We start from the raw sequence: 17,077 nt of genomic DNA on the forward strand, positions 1-17,077 counted from the left end.
GAAAGTGCTCCTGTCTTTTAGTGGGTCTATGGGAGATGGACTTTCTGCCAGAGGAGCTAAGACCATATGCGTGGGTACCATGCACTTCCTCTCTCTGGAGGTCTACCTAAGCACCATTCTGGAGACTTGGCCGGTGAGCTGGTGTTCCAAGTGTTGGGTCTTAGAGATAAAAGCCTCTGCCCAACTGGGATGATGGTCAGGTCTCCTTTGCACAATCTTGTACCGGGACAGGTTGATGGTCATCAGCCAGATGGTAACCTCCATGGTACCGGCTGGTCACTCTAGTACCGCCCACTGTGTGTGTACAGAGAGGATGCAGAGAAAGTCGGTAGACTTCTTCTGGGATTACAGGAGGCAATAGGTCCCTTCTCTGGTCCAGAGTCTTCCTATTGGGGAGGGGGGTCAGTCACTGGTATGTACCCAGATGGCAGCTCTCTGTCTCAGGACTTTACAGAGACGCATGTTCTCCAAGCACCCTCCGTGGAGGCACGTACTGACGAAGCTTTACTTCACCAGGGGCTTTGCCTTCAGGAGGGTACACTGATTCCGGCGGCAAGCATCAGGTGCTCCGCTGTGTGAGAGCTGCCAGGTTTTTGCCGGGAGCTACCGGAGGTCTGGGGTAGGGTCTCCTCTGGTCAGAGTTTTCCTGAACCTGCGGGGAGAGGCACTTGGGCCGCTGGAGAGATCGTTCCCCATCCCGTGAGGGTGGCTGGTGAAGTGGAGTAGCTATGGCCGCTGGAGAGATCGTTCCCCATCCCGTGAGGGTGGCTGGCGAAGTGGAGTGGCTATGGCTGCTGGAGAGATCGTTCCCCATCCCGTGAGGGTGGCTGGCGAAGTGGAGTGGCTATGGCCGCTGGAGAGATCGTTCCCCATCCCGTGAGGGTGGCTGGCGAAGTGGAGTGGGACACTAACCCCGAGATCTCCTTCGGAAACCTCATGGAGATGTCCACCGTGTCTTTCCTCGACGTGCTGAGACGGGCTGCTCCTGCACACTTTTCACTTCATTGCCCTCTCCTACCATCTGCACACGCCATGGCGGCCTGTCAGGCAGTGAAGTGGATGTGTCTCCATGCAGGCATGTTTCCCCTGTATACTGGGGACCTGGGGTGGAGGGTGTTGCACAGGGCAGTACCGTGGAATAGATTCCTGTGCAGGTTCACTGATGTCCCGTCCACCTGTCCTTCCTGTGGACGGGAGGAGTCAGGGTACCATGTGTAACTCTCGCTTTGGCTAGCAGCTTAATAGAGGGGGATGATAGCCCCCAGCCTGGCCAAACTTAAGAATTTTCATTTGGGTAGATGCTGCATGATGTGTCCCCCATTACAAATCAGTACCACAAAACACCAAACAGAGCACAATATGCGATTAAACAATTGAGATTTATAATTCTTAATTTGACTATATGGTTAGCAAAGAAAACAAAAAAAAAAGGCCCATTCTCATGAAACAGTCTAATGCACAACATTGGAGCTCATTCACACACCATTGACATCCTCCGATCATCACTGATCTTCGGACCCTCACTCCAAGTCCACTCCATCTGGCAGTCTACCAACTCTCTCCATTTGGGTCTTCTCTCCTCATCTCTACCCAGTAAAAGACTGTGAATTTGCAGCTCCTAGACACACAAGAAAGAACATCCCGCTCATTGGCTAGCATGACTCTAGTCATAACCCAAACATTGCTGCTACTTTAGCATTACTTTAGCAGTGGAACATTACCAAGCACCCATTACATTATCAGTCAAACCTTACAATGCATTACACTCTCCTCCCACCAAATTTAGTCATGGCCTCATGATGTTGAGATAATTTGCCAACTTTTCCTGCAAAATACCAAGTCCAACCCAGGTGCACAAGGCAGTGACTTAGCTCCCAAAATGGTAAGGGCCACACTCTGCTCCTCTGGTGCTGTCAGGTGGTCTCCTAATTCTCTGAGACCTCTGCACCCCCTCACCTAACTCTTCAGGTTCAGATACTACTGAGGATAGAAACATAGAAATATAGACAACCTACAGCATAATATAGGTCCTCGGGCCTACAAAGTTGTGCCAAACATGTCCCTACCTTTGAAATTACTAGGCTTACCTATAGCCATCTACTTTTCTAAGCTCCATGTACCTATCCAAAAGTCTCTTAAAAGACCCTATTGTATCTGCCTCCACCAGCATTGCTGGCAGCCCATTCCACACACTCCCACTCTCTGAATAAAAAACTTACCCCAACATTTCCTCTGTACCTACTCCCCAGCACCTTAAACCTGTGTCCTCTTGTGGCAACCATTTAAGCCCAGGGAAAAAGCGTCTGACTATCCACGTGATCAATGCCTCTCATCATCTTATACACCTCTATCAGGTCACCTCTCATCCTTCTTCGCTCCAAGGAGAAAAGGCTGAGTTCACTCAACCTATTCTCATAAGGCATTCTCCCTAATCCAGGCAACATCCTTGTAAATCTCCTCTGCACCCTTTCTATGGCTTCCACATCCTTTCTGTAGTGAGGCGGCCAGAACTGAGCACAGTACTCCAAGTGGGGTCTGACCAGGGTCCTATATACCTGCACCATTACCTCTCAGTTCCTAATTTCAATTCCATGATTGATGAAGGCCAATACACAGTATACCTTCTTAACCATAGAATCAACCTGCGTTGCTGCTTTGAGCGTCCTATGGACTCGGACCCCAAGATCCCTCTGATCCTCCACGTTGCCAAGAGTCTTACCATTAATACTATATTCCGCCATCATATTTGACCTACCAAAATGAACCACTTCACACTTATCTGGGTTGAACTCCATCTGCCCTTCTCAGCCAAGTTTTGCATCCTATCAATGTTCCGCTGTAACATTTGACAGCCCTCCACACTGTCCACAACACCTCCAACCTTTTTTGTCATCAACAAACTTACTAATGCATTCCTCCACTTCCTCATCCAGGTCATTTATAAAAATCAAAAAGAGTAGGGGTCCCAGAACAGATTCCTGAGGCACTCCACTGGTGACCGACCTCTATGCAGAAGATGACCCATCTACAACCACTCTGCCTTCTGTGGGTAAGCCAATTCTGGATCCACAAAGCAAGGTCCCCTTGGATCCCATGCCTCCTTACTTTCTCAATAGGCCTTGCATGGGGTACTTTATCAAATGCTTTGTTGAAATCCATATCAAAAGGGAGAACCTCACCTTTTGATCGTACCTCTTCTTATTTCCTTGATTCTGCTTGGCAGCCGCGACCCCAACTAATTCATAAGCCCTTTTCAGCTCTCTTCTCACGTCAGACACATACTTCAGATAAGTCTTCGGTGGTAAGTCACCCTCGTCAGTCCCAAAACAAAGGTCAATGGGCAACCTCGCCTCACGCCCAAACATCAAGTAACATGGCGAGTACCCAGTAGCTTAATTTTGTGTACAGTTGTAACTGAACCAGGTGCCCAATATGTTGACTTCACTTACTTTTCCTGCTGATGTCCAGGGTCCTGAACATGTCTTGCAAGGTGTGATTAAACGTCTGCGTCTGGGGATCACCCTGAAGGTGAAAAGGCGTGTTCCTCGACTTCTCAACTCCAAGCATGCCCAGTAACTCATGGATGAGTCTGCTCTCAAAATCCTGTCCCTGATGACCATGTATCCACCTGGGAAGGCCATAATAGATAAAATACTTCTCCAATAACACTTTTGCAACCGTAGACACACTCTGGTCCTTGGTAGGAAAAGCCTGAGCATATCTGGTGTAGTGGTCAGTGATGACTAAGACATTAGCTGTGTTGCTGGCACGGGTTCTATTGACCGGAAATACATACACAGCAGGTCCAGGGACCCCGCACTCTGCAAGCTTCTCCCCCTTCTCCTGATTCATGTTCTGAAGCCCCACCATGAGCTCCATTGGGCTTCCTGTCAGGTCAAAAGCATTGTCCAGTGCTTGCATGTAATTGACACCTGTCGCTACGGGATACTTTAACCTCACAGCTCTCACAACGTCAGCGGCCCACCCATTCAAACTTTCAACCAATCTCTGTCACTTTACATCATCAGAGCACTGCCACTCATCCAACAACTGAGAGATCTGCTCTGCCCAAGCCTCATACTCCTCCTCCCCTTTAGGGGTGGGCATTATTCCAGAGAATCGGCGGAGCCTACCATAGCTGGGATTTTGAACCTGGGCATTTTTCCATTTATTTACCAGAAAGGTAAGGGTGGATACTAACTCAGAAATCTTACTCTTCACCAGGGGGCGTAGACTGACCGCTCCTTCCCCTCACTCCTCAGAAAGGATAGAACCCTGTCTTTGAAATCTTTGCCCCCAGCTACCACTACGTCAGCGCTGGTCTGTATTAAAATGAGAGCTGCGCCTACTATTTTATCAAATCTCTGCCCAGAATCGCGACTTTAACAGTACTTAACAGGTGAATTAGCGATTCATCCAGAGTACGAATATCCACCTCACTGGTTCAATGCTCAGGATAATCAATCCTGGACAAGCCACCACAATTTGTAACTCTTGCTTCGGCTAGTGAATTAATAGAGGGGATGATAACCCCCAACCCAGCCAAGCTTAAGGAATCTCAGCTGGGTGAATGCTGCACGATGTTTCTCTTGTTACAAATCAGTACCATGAAGTAACAAACAGTACACAATATGCGATTAAATGATTGAGCTTTATTATTTTTAATTTGGCTATATAGTAAAGAAAACAAAAATGGAAAAGAGCCCATTCTCGTGAAGCAGTCTAATGCGCAACGTTGGAACTCACTGATAATGCTGCTCGTTCACCATCGACCTCCTTTGATCATCGCTGACCTTCGGACCCTTGCTCCAAGTCCAGCAGTCTACCGACTCTCTCCATTTGGGTCTTCTCTCCTCATCTCTCCCTGGCAAAAGACCACAAATTTCTGGCTCCCAGACACATGAGAAAGAACAATATCCCACTCATTGGCTAACATGCCATGTTATCTCTAGTCATTACCCAAACATTGCTGCTACAGAGAAACCATTACCTTAGCAGTGGAACATTACAGGGAAGCCATTACATGGCAGTGAAACCTTACAGTGTGTTACACATGTCTATATGGGGTGTGATGGGTTTGAATATCTGAAGGGGCTGCTCCTCTCATTCAGCCTCACACTCCTGGTTTATGGGCACCCTGTATGGGGTCTGGCTGGGGGGTGGGGGGTGGGGGTTGGGCGTCACTTGTTGGATGTTCTGGTAGGCTTGCTCAGGGGCCTAGCCAAGATGCCCATTCGCAGGTCCAGACAGTGGGCTGTTGAGAGATCTGCCTGTGCTGATTGTCTTACCCTCTTCCAGGGATACATTCATGCCAGGGTATCCTTGGAGAGGGAGCATGTGACCATAATGGGTGCAATGGGGGATTTCTGAGAACAGGACACATGCCGGCAAATTGGGTACATTATAGATGGTAAAAACTGTATTTTAATTTGAATTCACTAATTGTATTGTCTTTTGTATTTGAGTGAAGTGTGTACATTTCTTCTGGGTTGTGTTTGTGTAAAATATCTCTGAACTACACCCCTGATGTCGGTTGTCCCCATGACCTGCCTGCTGCCTGTGGGATCTTGCTGACTCACCTGGGGGTTGGTCTGGTGTCTCAGGCCCTGTAGGTCAGATGGAGCTGACCTTGGCACCCTGCTGATTCTCTATTTTTTTTCCTACAGATGGACAATTCCCTCGTGATTTCTCCATTCTCATCACCCTGAAACCCAAACGCAATACACAGGCCTTCCTGTTGTCTGTCTACAATGGCCATGGGGTTCAACAGCTGGGCGTCGAGATCGGCCGCTCCCCTCTATTTCTCTATGAGGACCAACATGGTCGACCAGCTCCTGAGGACTACCCTGTATTCGGAACCATTAACTTGTCTGACAACAAGTGAGTGATGATGGCTGGCCTGTCTCTCACTGCTACACTTCGCCAATGTTCAGGCCAGCTTACCACATGGGCTGAGGTTCTCCACTCTGGGGGTGATGGGAATTGGGGCACGTTTTCTCAATGCAAGCAATGTGAACGGAGCTTTCATGGAGGGATCCAGAATTAACACGGGAGTGTAGAGAGGACGAACAGGGTGGGGGTCAGAGTGGAGGAGTGAGGGTGGTGGTGGTGGAGTCTGTCGGGTGAGTTGCAGGATCTGAGGAGTTGAAACATGCTCAAAAGGAGGTTGAAAACATTGGAATCCTGGAGTGTGGCACAGTGGGGTGAGCTGCTATATCACAGCTCCAGAGACACAAGTTCAATTCCCACCTCCAGTGCTGTCTGTGTGGAGTTTGCACATTCTTCCTGTTACCATATGGTTTTCCCCTGGGTGTCTGGTTTCCTCCTACATCCCAAAGATGGGTTAATTGGCCACTGTAAATTGCCACCCAGAATCTGTGAGAGGTAGTATCTGGGGAGAGTTGATGGGAACATGGGGAGAATGAAATGGAATCCATGTCAGTTTGGTCTCAGTGGGTGACTGAGGGTCAGCACAAACTGAATGGGCCAGAGGGCGTGTTTCCACACTTTGTGGGATAAATGGAGGGAGTGTTTGGAGTTCCTGTGTTTTTCTGTCTTTTGGGGGAAAAGATTTGGACACCTCCTGTGAGAGATGAGAGTTTGGTGAGGTGGATTAGGTCACTAAGCCATCCAGGGAAGCCTTAGGAATGACTCAGGTGACTGAGCTGTGGTCTCTGTTCTGCCAGGTGGCACCGACTTGCCATCAGTGTCCAGAAGAAGAACGTGACACTGATCCTGGACTGTAAGAAGAAAATCAGCAAGCCTCTGCCGAGGAGCAGCAACCCTGTCCTGGACACAAGTGGCATCGTGGTATTCGGCACCAGGATCCTTGACGAAGAAGTTTATGAGGTAACATCCCTCTGCCATGGCTCAGAGGTTTACAAGGAAGCAGCACAACCTCTTGGATGGTAGAGAGCGGGCTGGAGATGGGAACTCCATCATAGTCTGAACCCCAGTGGCGAGACAGAGGGTGGGAGAAAGAAAACCAGAGAGGGAGAGAGAATCATGGGGATGCAGAGTAACCAGATGGTACAGGGCAGTAGGAAACCACAAAAGAGGGAAGGGAAACCACTGAAATCAGGGCCCAGGTAGCTGCAGGAATGTCCATCAATGAGGGGTTGGAATCCAAGTTGAAGTTCATGTTAGTTATCACAGACACACCCAGGGTATCAGGTATAGTGTAGAACAAACATGGTGAACATTCTTTTAACAAAATCATAAATTAACATTGATAATTAATGGGATTAATTCATTTAATGTAACTTATCATTATTATAACTCATTATTAACAATGTGGGAGCCTAGGACCAAAGGGCACAGCCTCAGAACAGAGATGAAGATGAACTTCTTCATCTAAAGGGTGGTGAATCTGTGGAATTCATTGCTACAGACAACTGTGTTTAAGTCACTGGGTATATTTAAATCAAAGTTGATAGGCCCTTGATTAATAAGGGTATCAAAAGTTATCAAGAGAAAACAAGAGAATGGGTTTGAGAGGGATAATTATGGGCCAAATGGCCTAGTTCTACTCCGAAGTCTTATGGGGGTTACAGAAACAGGGAGCGGGTTAGGTACTATTGTGGGTTACAGAGTTGGGAGAGGTGTAGAGGATGGAGGTGGTTACAGAGACTGGGTGAGTCCAGAGTGTTACAGAGACATAGAGAGTGAAGGGCAAAGAAAGGGTATAGAGACAGGAAGGGACGTAGGGATGAAGACAATAATGCCATAAGATATAGGAACTGAATTAGGCCACTTGGTCCATTAAAACTACACCACCATTTCATCATGCTGTTCCAGTTTTCCTCTCAGCCCCAGTGTCCTGCCTTGTCCCATATCCCTTCATGCCCTGACCAATCAAGAATCTACCAACCTCTCTTAAATATAACTAATTTCTTGGAATCCACAGCCGTCTGTGAAAAATGAATTCCACAGATTCACCACTCTCTGTCTAAAGAAATTCCTCCTCATCTTGGTTCTAAAAGTACGCCCCTCTATTCTGAGGCTGTGTTCTCTGGGTTTAGTCTCTCCCAACATAGGAAACATCCTCTCCACATTCACTCCATCAATGCCTTTCACCATTCAATAGGTTTCAATGAGGTCACCCCTCATTCTTCTGAATTCCAGAAAATACAGGCCCAGAGCCATCAGGTGCTCTTCATATGACAAGCCGCTCAATTCTGGAATCATTTTCATGAACCTCCTTGAACCCTCTCTTGTTTCATCACATCCTTTCTAAGGTAAGGGGCCCAAATCTGCTCACAATACTTTGTGAGGCCTCACCAGTGCTTTATAAAGTTTCAACATTACATCCTTGCTTTTATATTCTAGTCCATCAGACATAGGAGCAGAATTAGGCCATTTGGCCCATTGAGTCTGCTCCACCATTCAATCATGGCTGATCCTCTTTATTTACAAACTCAACCTCACTCCCCGGCCTTCTCTCCATAACCTTGGATTCCACGCCCAATCAAGAACCTAGCAAGCTCTGCTTTAAATATACCCACTGGCCTGGCTTCCACAGCTGCTTGTGGTAATAAATTCCATAAGTTCACCACTCTCTTGCTAAAGAAATGTTTCCACATCCCTGTTTTAAATGGACACCCCTCTATTCTAAAGCTGTGCCCTCTTGTCCTAGACTCCCCTAACTTAGGAAACATCCTTTCCACATCTACCATGTCTAGATCTTTCAACATTAGGAAGATTTCAATGAGATCTCCCTTCATCCTTCTAAATTCCAGTGAGTACAGTCCCAAAGCCATCAAACATGCCTTGTATGCTAACTCTTTCATTCCCGGAATCATCCTTGTGAGCTTCTGGACCCTCTCCAATGCCAGCATACCTTTTCTGAGATGAGGAGCACAAAACTGTTCACAATACTCAAGGTGAGGCCTCACCAGTGCCTTATAAAGCCTCAGCATCACATCCCTGCTCTTGTATTCCAGACCTCTTGAAATGAATGCTAAGACTGCATTTGTCTTCCTCACCACATACGTTACCTGTAAGTTAACATTCAGGTTGTTCTGCACAAGGACTGCCAAGTCTCATCGCGCCTCTGTTTTTTGTATTTACCCTTTGTTTAGAAAACAGTGTACCTTTTCATTTCTTCTATCAAAGTGCATGATTATTCATTTCCCAACACTGTATTCCAGCTGCCATTTATTTTCCCCTTCTCCTAAACTGCCCAAGTCCTTCTGCAACCTTTCTACTTCCTCATAAATGCCAGCCCCTCCACCTATCTTCAGATCATCCACAAACTTTGCAACAAAACCATCAATTTGGTGATCGAAATCATTGACATGGATAGATACTTTATTGATCCACATCCTTACTGCTGTTGGGGAGTCTGTAAACAGCTCCTATTGGGGTCTTTTTACCCTTGGAGTTCCTTAGCTTTACCAACAGTTATTCAACACCTTCAACCATAAGACCATAAGGTATAGGAGCAGAATTAGGTCATTCAGCCTATTGAGTCTGCTCTGCTATTCCATCATGGCTGATCCCGGATCCCACTCAATCCCATACACCTGCCTTCTTGTCATAGTCTTTGATGTTCTGACCGATCAGGAAACAATTAATTTCTGCCTTAAATATACCCATGGACTTGTCCTCCATTGCAGTCTGTGGCAGGGAATTGCATAGATTCATTACTGTCCAGCCAAAAAAATTCCTCCATACTCCGTTCTAAAAGGTCGCTCCTCAATATTGAGTTTGTGCCCCTTAATTCTGGATATTCCTGTCATAGGAAACAACCTCCCCACCTCAACCTTATCTAGTCCTTTCAATATTCAGTTGGACTTAAATGAGATCCATCTTGCATTTTTCTAAGTTTCAGTGAGTACAGGCCCAAAGCTGCCAAATGAGTCTCCTATATTAACCCCTTCATCCCCAGAATCATCCTCATAAACTTCCTCTGGACCCTCTCCAATAACTACACATCTTTTCTGAGATATTGGACCCAAAACTGTTGCTAATATTCCAAGTGCGTCCAGACCAGTGTCTTATAAAGCTTCAGCATTATCTCCTTGCTTTTAACATATAATCATATAACAATTACAACATGGAAACAGACCATCTCGGCCCTTCTAGTCTGCGCCGAATGCCTACTCTCACCTAGTCCCACTGGCCCGCACTCAGCCCATAACCCTCCATTCCTTTCCTGTCCATATACCTATCCAATTTTACTTTAAATGACAATACTGAACCTGCCTCTACCACTTCTACTGGAAGAAATTCCCCCTCGTGTTACCCTTAAACTTTTGCCCCCTAACTCTCAAATCATGTCCTCTTGTTTGAATCTCCCCTACTTTCAATGGAAAAGCCTATCTACGTGAACTCTATCTATCCCCCTCATAATTTTAAATACCTCTATCAAGTCCCGCCCTCAACCTTCTACACTCCAAAGAATAAAGACCTAACTTGTTCAACCTTTCCCAGTAATTTAGGTGCTGAAACCCAGGTAACATTCTAGTAAATCTTCTCTGTATTCTCTCTATTTTGTTGATATCTTTCCTATAATTTGGTGACCAGAACTGTACACAATACTCCAAACTCGGCCTTACCAACGCCTTGTACAAATTTAACATTACATCCCAACTCCAATACTCAATGCTCTGATTTATAAAGGCCAGCATACCAAAAGCTTTCTTCACCACCCTATCCACATGCGATTCCACCTTCAGGGAACTATGCACCATTATTCCCAGATCACTCTGTTCTACTGCATTCTTCAATGCCCTACCATTTACCATGTATGTCCTAGTTGGATTATTCCTACCAAAATGTAGCACCTCATTCTTATCAGCATTGAACTCCATCTGTCATCATTCAGCTCACTCTTCTAACTGGCCTAAATCTCTCTGCAAGCTTTGAAAACCTACTTCATTATCCACAACACCACCTACCTTAGTATCATCTGCATACTTACTAATCCAATTTACCACCCCATCATCCAGATCATTAATGTAAACGACAAACAACATTGGACCCAGTACATAGAATAGTACAGCACAGTACAGGCCCTTCGGCCCACAATGTTGTGCTGACACTTAAACTCTGCCTCCCATATGACCCTCCACCTTAAATTTCTCCATATACCTGTCTAGTAGTCTCTTAAATTTTACAAGTGTATCTGCCTCCACCACTGACTCAGGCAGTGCATTCCACGCACCAACCACTCTCTGAGTGAAAAACCTTCCTCTAATATCCCCCTTGAACTTCCCACCCCTTACCTTAAATACATTTCCTCTTGTGGTGCCCTGGGGAAGAGGCGCTGGCTGTCTACTCTATCTATTCCTCTTAAATATTCCGCTATATCTATTTTTCTTAATATCTTGTATATCATGTCTCCTCTCATCCTCCTTCTCTCCAAAGAGTAAAGCCCTAGTTCCCTTAATCTCTGATCATAATGCATACTCTGTAAACCAGGCAGCATCCTGGTAAATCTCCACTGTACCCTTTCCAGTGCTTCCAGATCCTTCCTATAGTGAGGCAACCAGAACTGGACATAGTACTCCAAGTGTGGCCTAACCAGAGTTTTATAGAGCTGCATCATTACATCACATCTCTTAAACTCTATCCCTCGACTTATGAAAGCTAACACCCCATAAGCTTTATTAACTATCCTATCTACCCGTGAGGCAACTTTCAGGGATCTCTGGACATGTACCCCAGATCTCTCTGCTTCTCCACACTACCAAGTATCCTGCCATTTACTTTGTACTCTGCCTTGGAGTTTGTCCTTCCAAAGTGTACCACCTCACACTTCTCCAGGTTGAACTCCATCTGCCACTTCTCAGCCCACTTCTGCATCCTATCAATGTCTCTCTACAATCTTTGACAATCCTCTACACTATCTACAACACCACCAAGCTTTGTGTCATCTGCAAACTTGCCAACCCACCCTTCTACCCCCACACCCAGGTCGTTAATAAATATCATGCAAAGTAGAGTTCCCAGAAGCGTTCCTTGTGGGACACCACTAGTCACAACCCTCCAATCTGAATGTACTCCCTCCACCACGATCCTTTGCTTTTGGGAGGCAAACCAATTCTGAATCCAACTGGCTAAACTTCGCTGGATCCCATGCCTTCTGACTTTCTGAATAAGCCTATCATGTGGAACCTTATCAAATGCCTTACTAAAATCCATGTAGATCACATCTACTGCACTACCCTCATCTATATTCCTGGTCACCTCCTCGAAGAACTCTGGCAGGCTTGTTAGACATGATCTGCCATTCACAAAACCATGCTGACTGTCCCTGATCAGACCATGATTCTCTAAATGTCCATAGATCCTATCTCTAAGAATCTTTTCCAACAGCTTTTCCACCACAGATGTACGGCTCACTGGTCTATAATTACCCAGACTATCACTACTACCTTTTTTGAACAAGGGGACAACATTCATCTCCCTCCAATCCTCTGGTACCATTCCCGTGGACAACAAGGACATAAAGATCTTAGCCAGAGGCTCAGCAATCTCTTCCCTCACCTCATGGAGCAACCTGGGGAATATTCTATCAGACCCTGGGGACTTATCTGTCCTAATGTATTTTAACAACTCCAACACCTCCTCTCCCTTAATATCAACATGCTCTGAAATATCAACCTCACTCATATTGTCCTCACTGTCATCAAGTTCCCTCTCATTGGTGAATACCAAAGAGAAATATTCATTAAGGACCTCGCTCACTTCCACGGCCTCCAGGCACATCTTCCCACTTTTATCTCTAATCGGTCCTACCTTCACTCCTGTCAGCCTTTTGTTCTTCACATAATTGAAGAATACCTTGGGGTTTTCCTTTACCCTACTCGCCAAGGCCTTCTCATGCCCCCTTCTTGCTCTCATCAGCCCCTTAAGCTTCTTTCTTGCTACCCTATATTCCTCAATAGACCCATCTGATCCTTGCTTCCTAAACCTCGTGTATGCTGCCTTCTTCCACCTGACTAGATTTTCCACCTCACTTGTCACCCATGGTTCCTTCACCCTAGCATTCTTTATCTCCCTCACTGGGACAAATTTATACCTAACATCCTGCAAGAGATCCTTAAACATCGACCACATGTCCTTAGTACATTTCCCCGCAAAAACATCATCCCAATTCACACCTGCAAGTTCTAGCCTTATAGCCTCATAATTTGCCCTTCCCCAATTAAAATTTTTCCTGTCCTCTCTGATTCTATCCTTTTCCATGATAATGCTAAAGGCCAGGGAGGGCTGGTCACTGTTCCCCAGGTGCTCACCCACTGACAGATCTGTGACCTGACCTAGTTTGTTACCTAATACCAAATCTAGTATGGCATTCCCCCTAGATGGCCTGACAACATACGTGACAGGAATCCATCCTGGACACACTGAACATACTCTGTCCCATCTAAGTCATTGGAACTAATCAGGTGCCAATCAATATTAGGGAAGTTAAAGTCACCCATGATAGCAACCCTGTTATTTTTGCACCTTTCCAAAATCTTCCTCCCAATCTGCTCCTCGGTATCTCTGCTGCTATCAGGGGGCCTATAGAATACTCCCAGTAGTGTAACTGCTCCCTTCCTGTTCCTGACTTCCACCCATTCTGACTCAAAAGAGGATCCTGCTAAATTACCCACCCTTTCTGTAGCTGTGATAGTTTCCATGACCAGTAATGCCACCCCTCCTCCCCTTTTCCCCCTTCTCTATCTCTTTTAAAGCACTGAAATCCAGGAATATTGAGAATCTATTCCTGTGCTAGTGCCAGCCAAGTCTCCGTAATGGCCACTACATCTTAATTCCAAGTACGTATCCAAGCTCTCAGTTCAGCACCTTTGTTCCTAATGCTTCTTGCAATGAATTACACACACTTTAGTCCTTCTACCTTACTACCTTTACACCCTTTGATCTGCTTCTCTTTCCTCAAAATCTCTCTGTATGTTAGATCTGGCTTTACTCCATGCATTTCTTCCACTGCTCTATCGCTCTGGGTCCCCTTACAAACTAGTTTAAACCCTCCCAAAGCATGCTAGCAAACCTATCTGCAAGGATATTGCTCCCCCTCGAGTTTAGATGCAACCCATCCAATCTGTACAGGTCCCACCTTCCCCAGAAGAGATCCCAATGATCCAAAAATCTAAAACCCTGCCCCCATGCATTCAACTACCATCTCCTCCAATTCTTACCATCACTATCATGTAGCACTGGCAGCAATCCTGAGGATGTCACTCTCGAGGTCCTGTTCTTCAGCCTTCTGCCTAGTTCCCGAAACTCACACTTCAGGACCTCATCCCTCTTCCTGCCCATGTCATTGGTACCAACGTGTATCATGACTTCTGGTTGCTTTCCCTCTCATATCAGGTTGTCGTGCACCCAGTCAGAGACATCTCGGACCCTGGCACCCGGGAGGCAACAAACCATGCGGGTGTCTTTCTCACATCCACAATATCTACTGTCTGCTCCCCTGACTATACAGTAGCCAATGACGACAGCTCTCCTCTTCTCCGTTCCACCCTTCTGCACCATGGGGTCAGACTCAGTGCCGGAGGCCCTGCCACCCTGGCCCACCCCTGGTTGGTCGTCCCCTCCAACAGTATCCATGACAGTATACTTATTATTCAGGGGAATGGCTACAGGGGTGCTCTGCACTACCTGCCTACTCACCTTCGCTTTCCCTCCTCTGACTGTTACCCAATGACCTGCTTCCGGCAGCCTAGGTGTGACTACCTCCCTGTAGCTCTCATCTATGACTGTCTCATTCTCCCTTATGAGTCGAAGGTCATCCAGCTGCTGCTCCAGATTCCTCACACGGTCTTCCAGATTGCCCAGATGCATGCACTTCTGGCAGATGTGACTCTGCGGGAGAGCGGAGTTCCCCCAAGACTGCCATATCTCATATGAGCAGCACATCACCGTCTCAGCAGGCATTGTAAAGCCTAACTGGGAGCAAGGTCATCCTCCGCCTCTTCTCTTTGCTTTTATATTCTATTCCCCTTGAAATAAATGCACACATTGCAATTGCATTCTTTCATAGACTAAAGTTGTAAATTAACCTTCTGGGAGTCTTGGAAGACTCCTAAATCCCTCTGCACCTCTTTTTGAACCTTCTTCTCATTTAGAAAATAGTCCACACTGTTGTTCCTTTTACCAAAATGCATTATCATACATATCTACCTATCTTCGTATCATCCACAAACTTCACCAAAATGCCATCAATTCGATTATCTAAAGCACTGACAAATAGTGTAAAAAGTAGTGGTCCCAATATTAAACCCTGAGGAATGCCACTAGTCATCAGCAGCCAAGCAGAAAAGGCCCCTTTTATTCCCACTTTCTGCCTTCTGCCTGTCAGCCATTCCTCTATCCATGCCAGTATCTTTCCTGTAACACCATAGGATTTTATCTTGTTAAGCAGCCTCCTGTATGGTACCTATGAAATGCCTTCTGAAAATCTAAGTAAATGACATCCACTGCCTTACTTCCTCGAAGAACTCTTATCAGATTTGTAAAGCAAGATTTCCCTTCACAGAAACCATGCTGACTTTGACTTATTTAATCATTAGTCTCCAAGTACCTCAAAACCTCATCCTTAATATTAGACTCCAACCACTTTCCCAACCACTGAGGTTAGGCTAACTGGACTATAATTTCCTTTCTTTTGCCTTCCTCCCTTCTTAAAGAGTGGAGTGACATTTGCAATCTTCCAGTCCTTCGGGACCATGCCAGATTGGAGTGATTGGGTTGCAGACACCAACAGAATCAACAAACTCATTTGTAAGGCCAGTGATATTGTGGGGGTGGAACTGGACTCTCTGACGGTGGTGTCTGAAAAGAGGATGCTGTCCAAGTTGCATGCCATCTTGGGCAATGACTCCCATCCACTCCACTATGTACTGGTTAGGCACAGGAGTTCATTCAGCCAGAGACTCATTCCACCGAGATGTAACGCTGAGTGTCATAGGAAATCATTCTTACCTGTGGCCATCAAACTTTACAACTCCTCCCTTGGAGTGTCAGACACCCTGAGCCAATAGGCTGGTCCTGGACTTATTTCCACTTGGAATAAGTTAGTTATTATTATTTAATTATTTATGGTTTTATATTGCTATATTTCTGCACTATTCCTGGTTGGTGTGGCTGTAATGAAACCCAGTTTCCCTCGGGATCAATAAAGTATGTCTGTCTGTCTGTCTTGAAAGATCATGACCAATTCATCTGTTATATCTTCAGCAACCTCCTTCAGGACTCTGGGATGTAGTCCATCTGGTCCAGGTGACTTATCCACCTTAAGACCTTTCAGTTTGCCTAGCAGCTTTTCTTTTGTAATAGTAATGGCACTCATCCTGCCCTCTGACACTCAAGGATATCTGGCACACTGCTGGTGTATTCCACAGTGAAGACAGATGCAAAGTACCCATTCAGTTCATCTGCCATTTCTTTGTCCGCCATGATTACCTCACCAGCATCATTTTTCAATGGTCTAATATCGACTCTCTACTCTTTATATCACCTCCTTTGCTCTTTATATATCTGAAAAAACTTTTGGTATCTTGCTTTATATTGTTGGCTAGTCTGCCCTCATATGTTGTTTTTCCCTCCTTATAGCTTTTCTAGTTGCCTTTTGCTGGATTTTAAAAACATCCGAATCATCCAACTTCCCACTCACTTTTGCTACCTTATATGCCTTTTCCTTGGCTTTTATGCAGTCCTTAACTTCCTTGTTAGCCACAGTTGCCTACCCTTTGCATTTGAGAACTTCTTCCTCTGTGGGATATCTGTAGCGTGTGTTTTGTGAACTGTTCCCAGAAACTTAAGCCACCTCTGCTCTGCCATCATCCCCATCAGCATCCTCCTCTAATCCACCTGGGTGAGCTCCTCTCTCAATCCCCTGTAATTCCCTTTATTCATTTGCAGTACTGATGTATGTAACTTCTGCTTCTCCCTCTCAAACTGCAGTATGTTATGATTGATGCCTCGTAAGTGTTCCTTTACATTAAGATCTGGATTATTACGTGACACCCAATTTAAGATAGCCTTTCCCCAAGTAGGCTCAAGGACAAGCTGCTCTAAAAGCTATCTCATAGGCATTCAACAAATTCACTCTCTTGCC

General features: G+C 45.8%; 1 protein-coding gene across 1 annotated transcript in view; it reads left to right on the top strand.

Annotated features, from left to right (window-relative positions):
* The window catches only part of LOC132402321 (collagen alpha-1(XI) chain-like), a 404,241-nt gene that overhangs the window by 42,861 nt on the left and 344,303 nt on the right, over positions 1-17,077 (top strand). The window contains exons 3-4 of the mRNA XM_059985200.1: positions 5,667-5,880; positions 6,687-6,849. Of these exons, the coding sequence (XP_059841183.1) occupies positions 5,667-5,880; positions 6,687-6,849 (377 nt within the window). The remainder of the gene's footprint in view (positions 1-5,666; positions 5,881-6,686; positions 6,850-17,077) is intronic.

Source organism: Hypanus sabinus, chromosome 11, assembly GCF_030144855.1.
Source record: "Hypanus sabinus isolate sHypSab1 chromosome 11, sHypSab1.hap1, whole genome shotgun sequence".
NCBI classification, from domain to species: domain Eukaryota; kingdom Metazoa; phylum Chordata; class Chondrichthyes; order Myliobatiformes; family Dasyatidae; genus Hypanus; species Hypanus sabinus.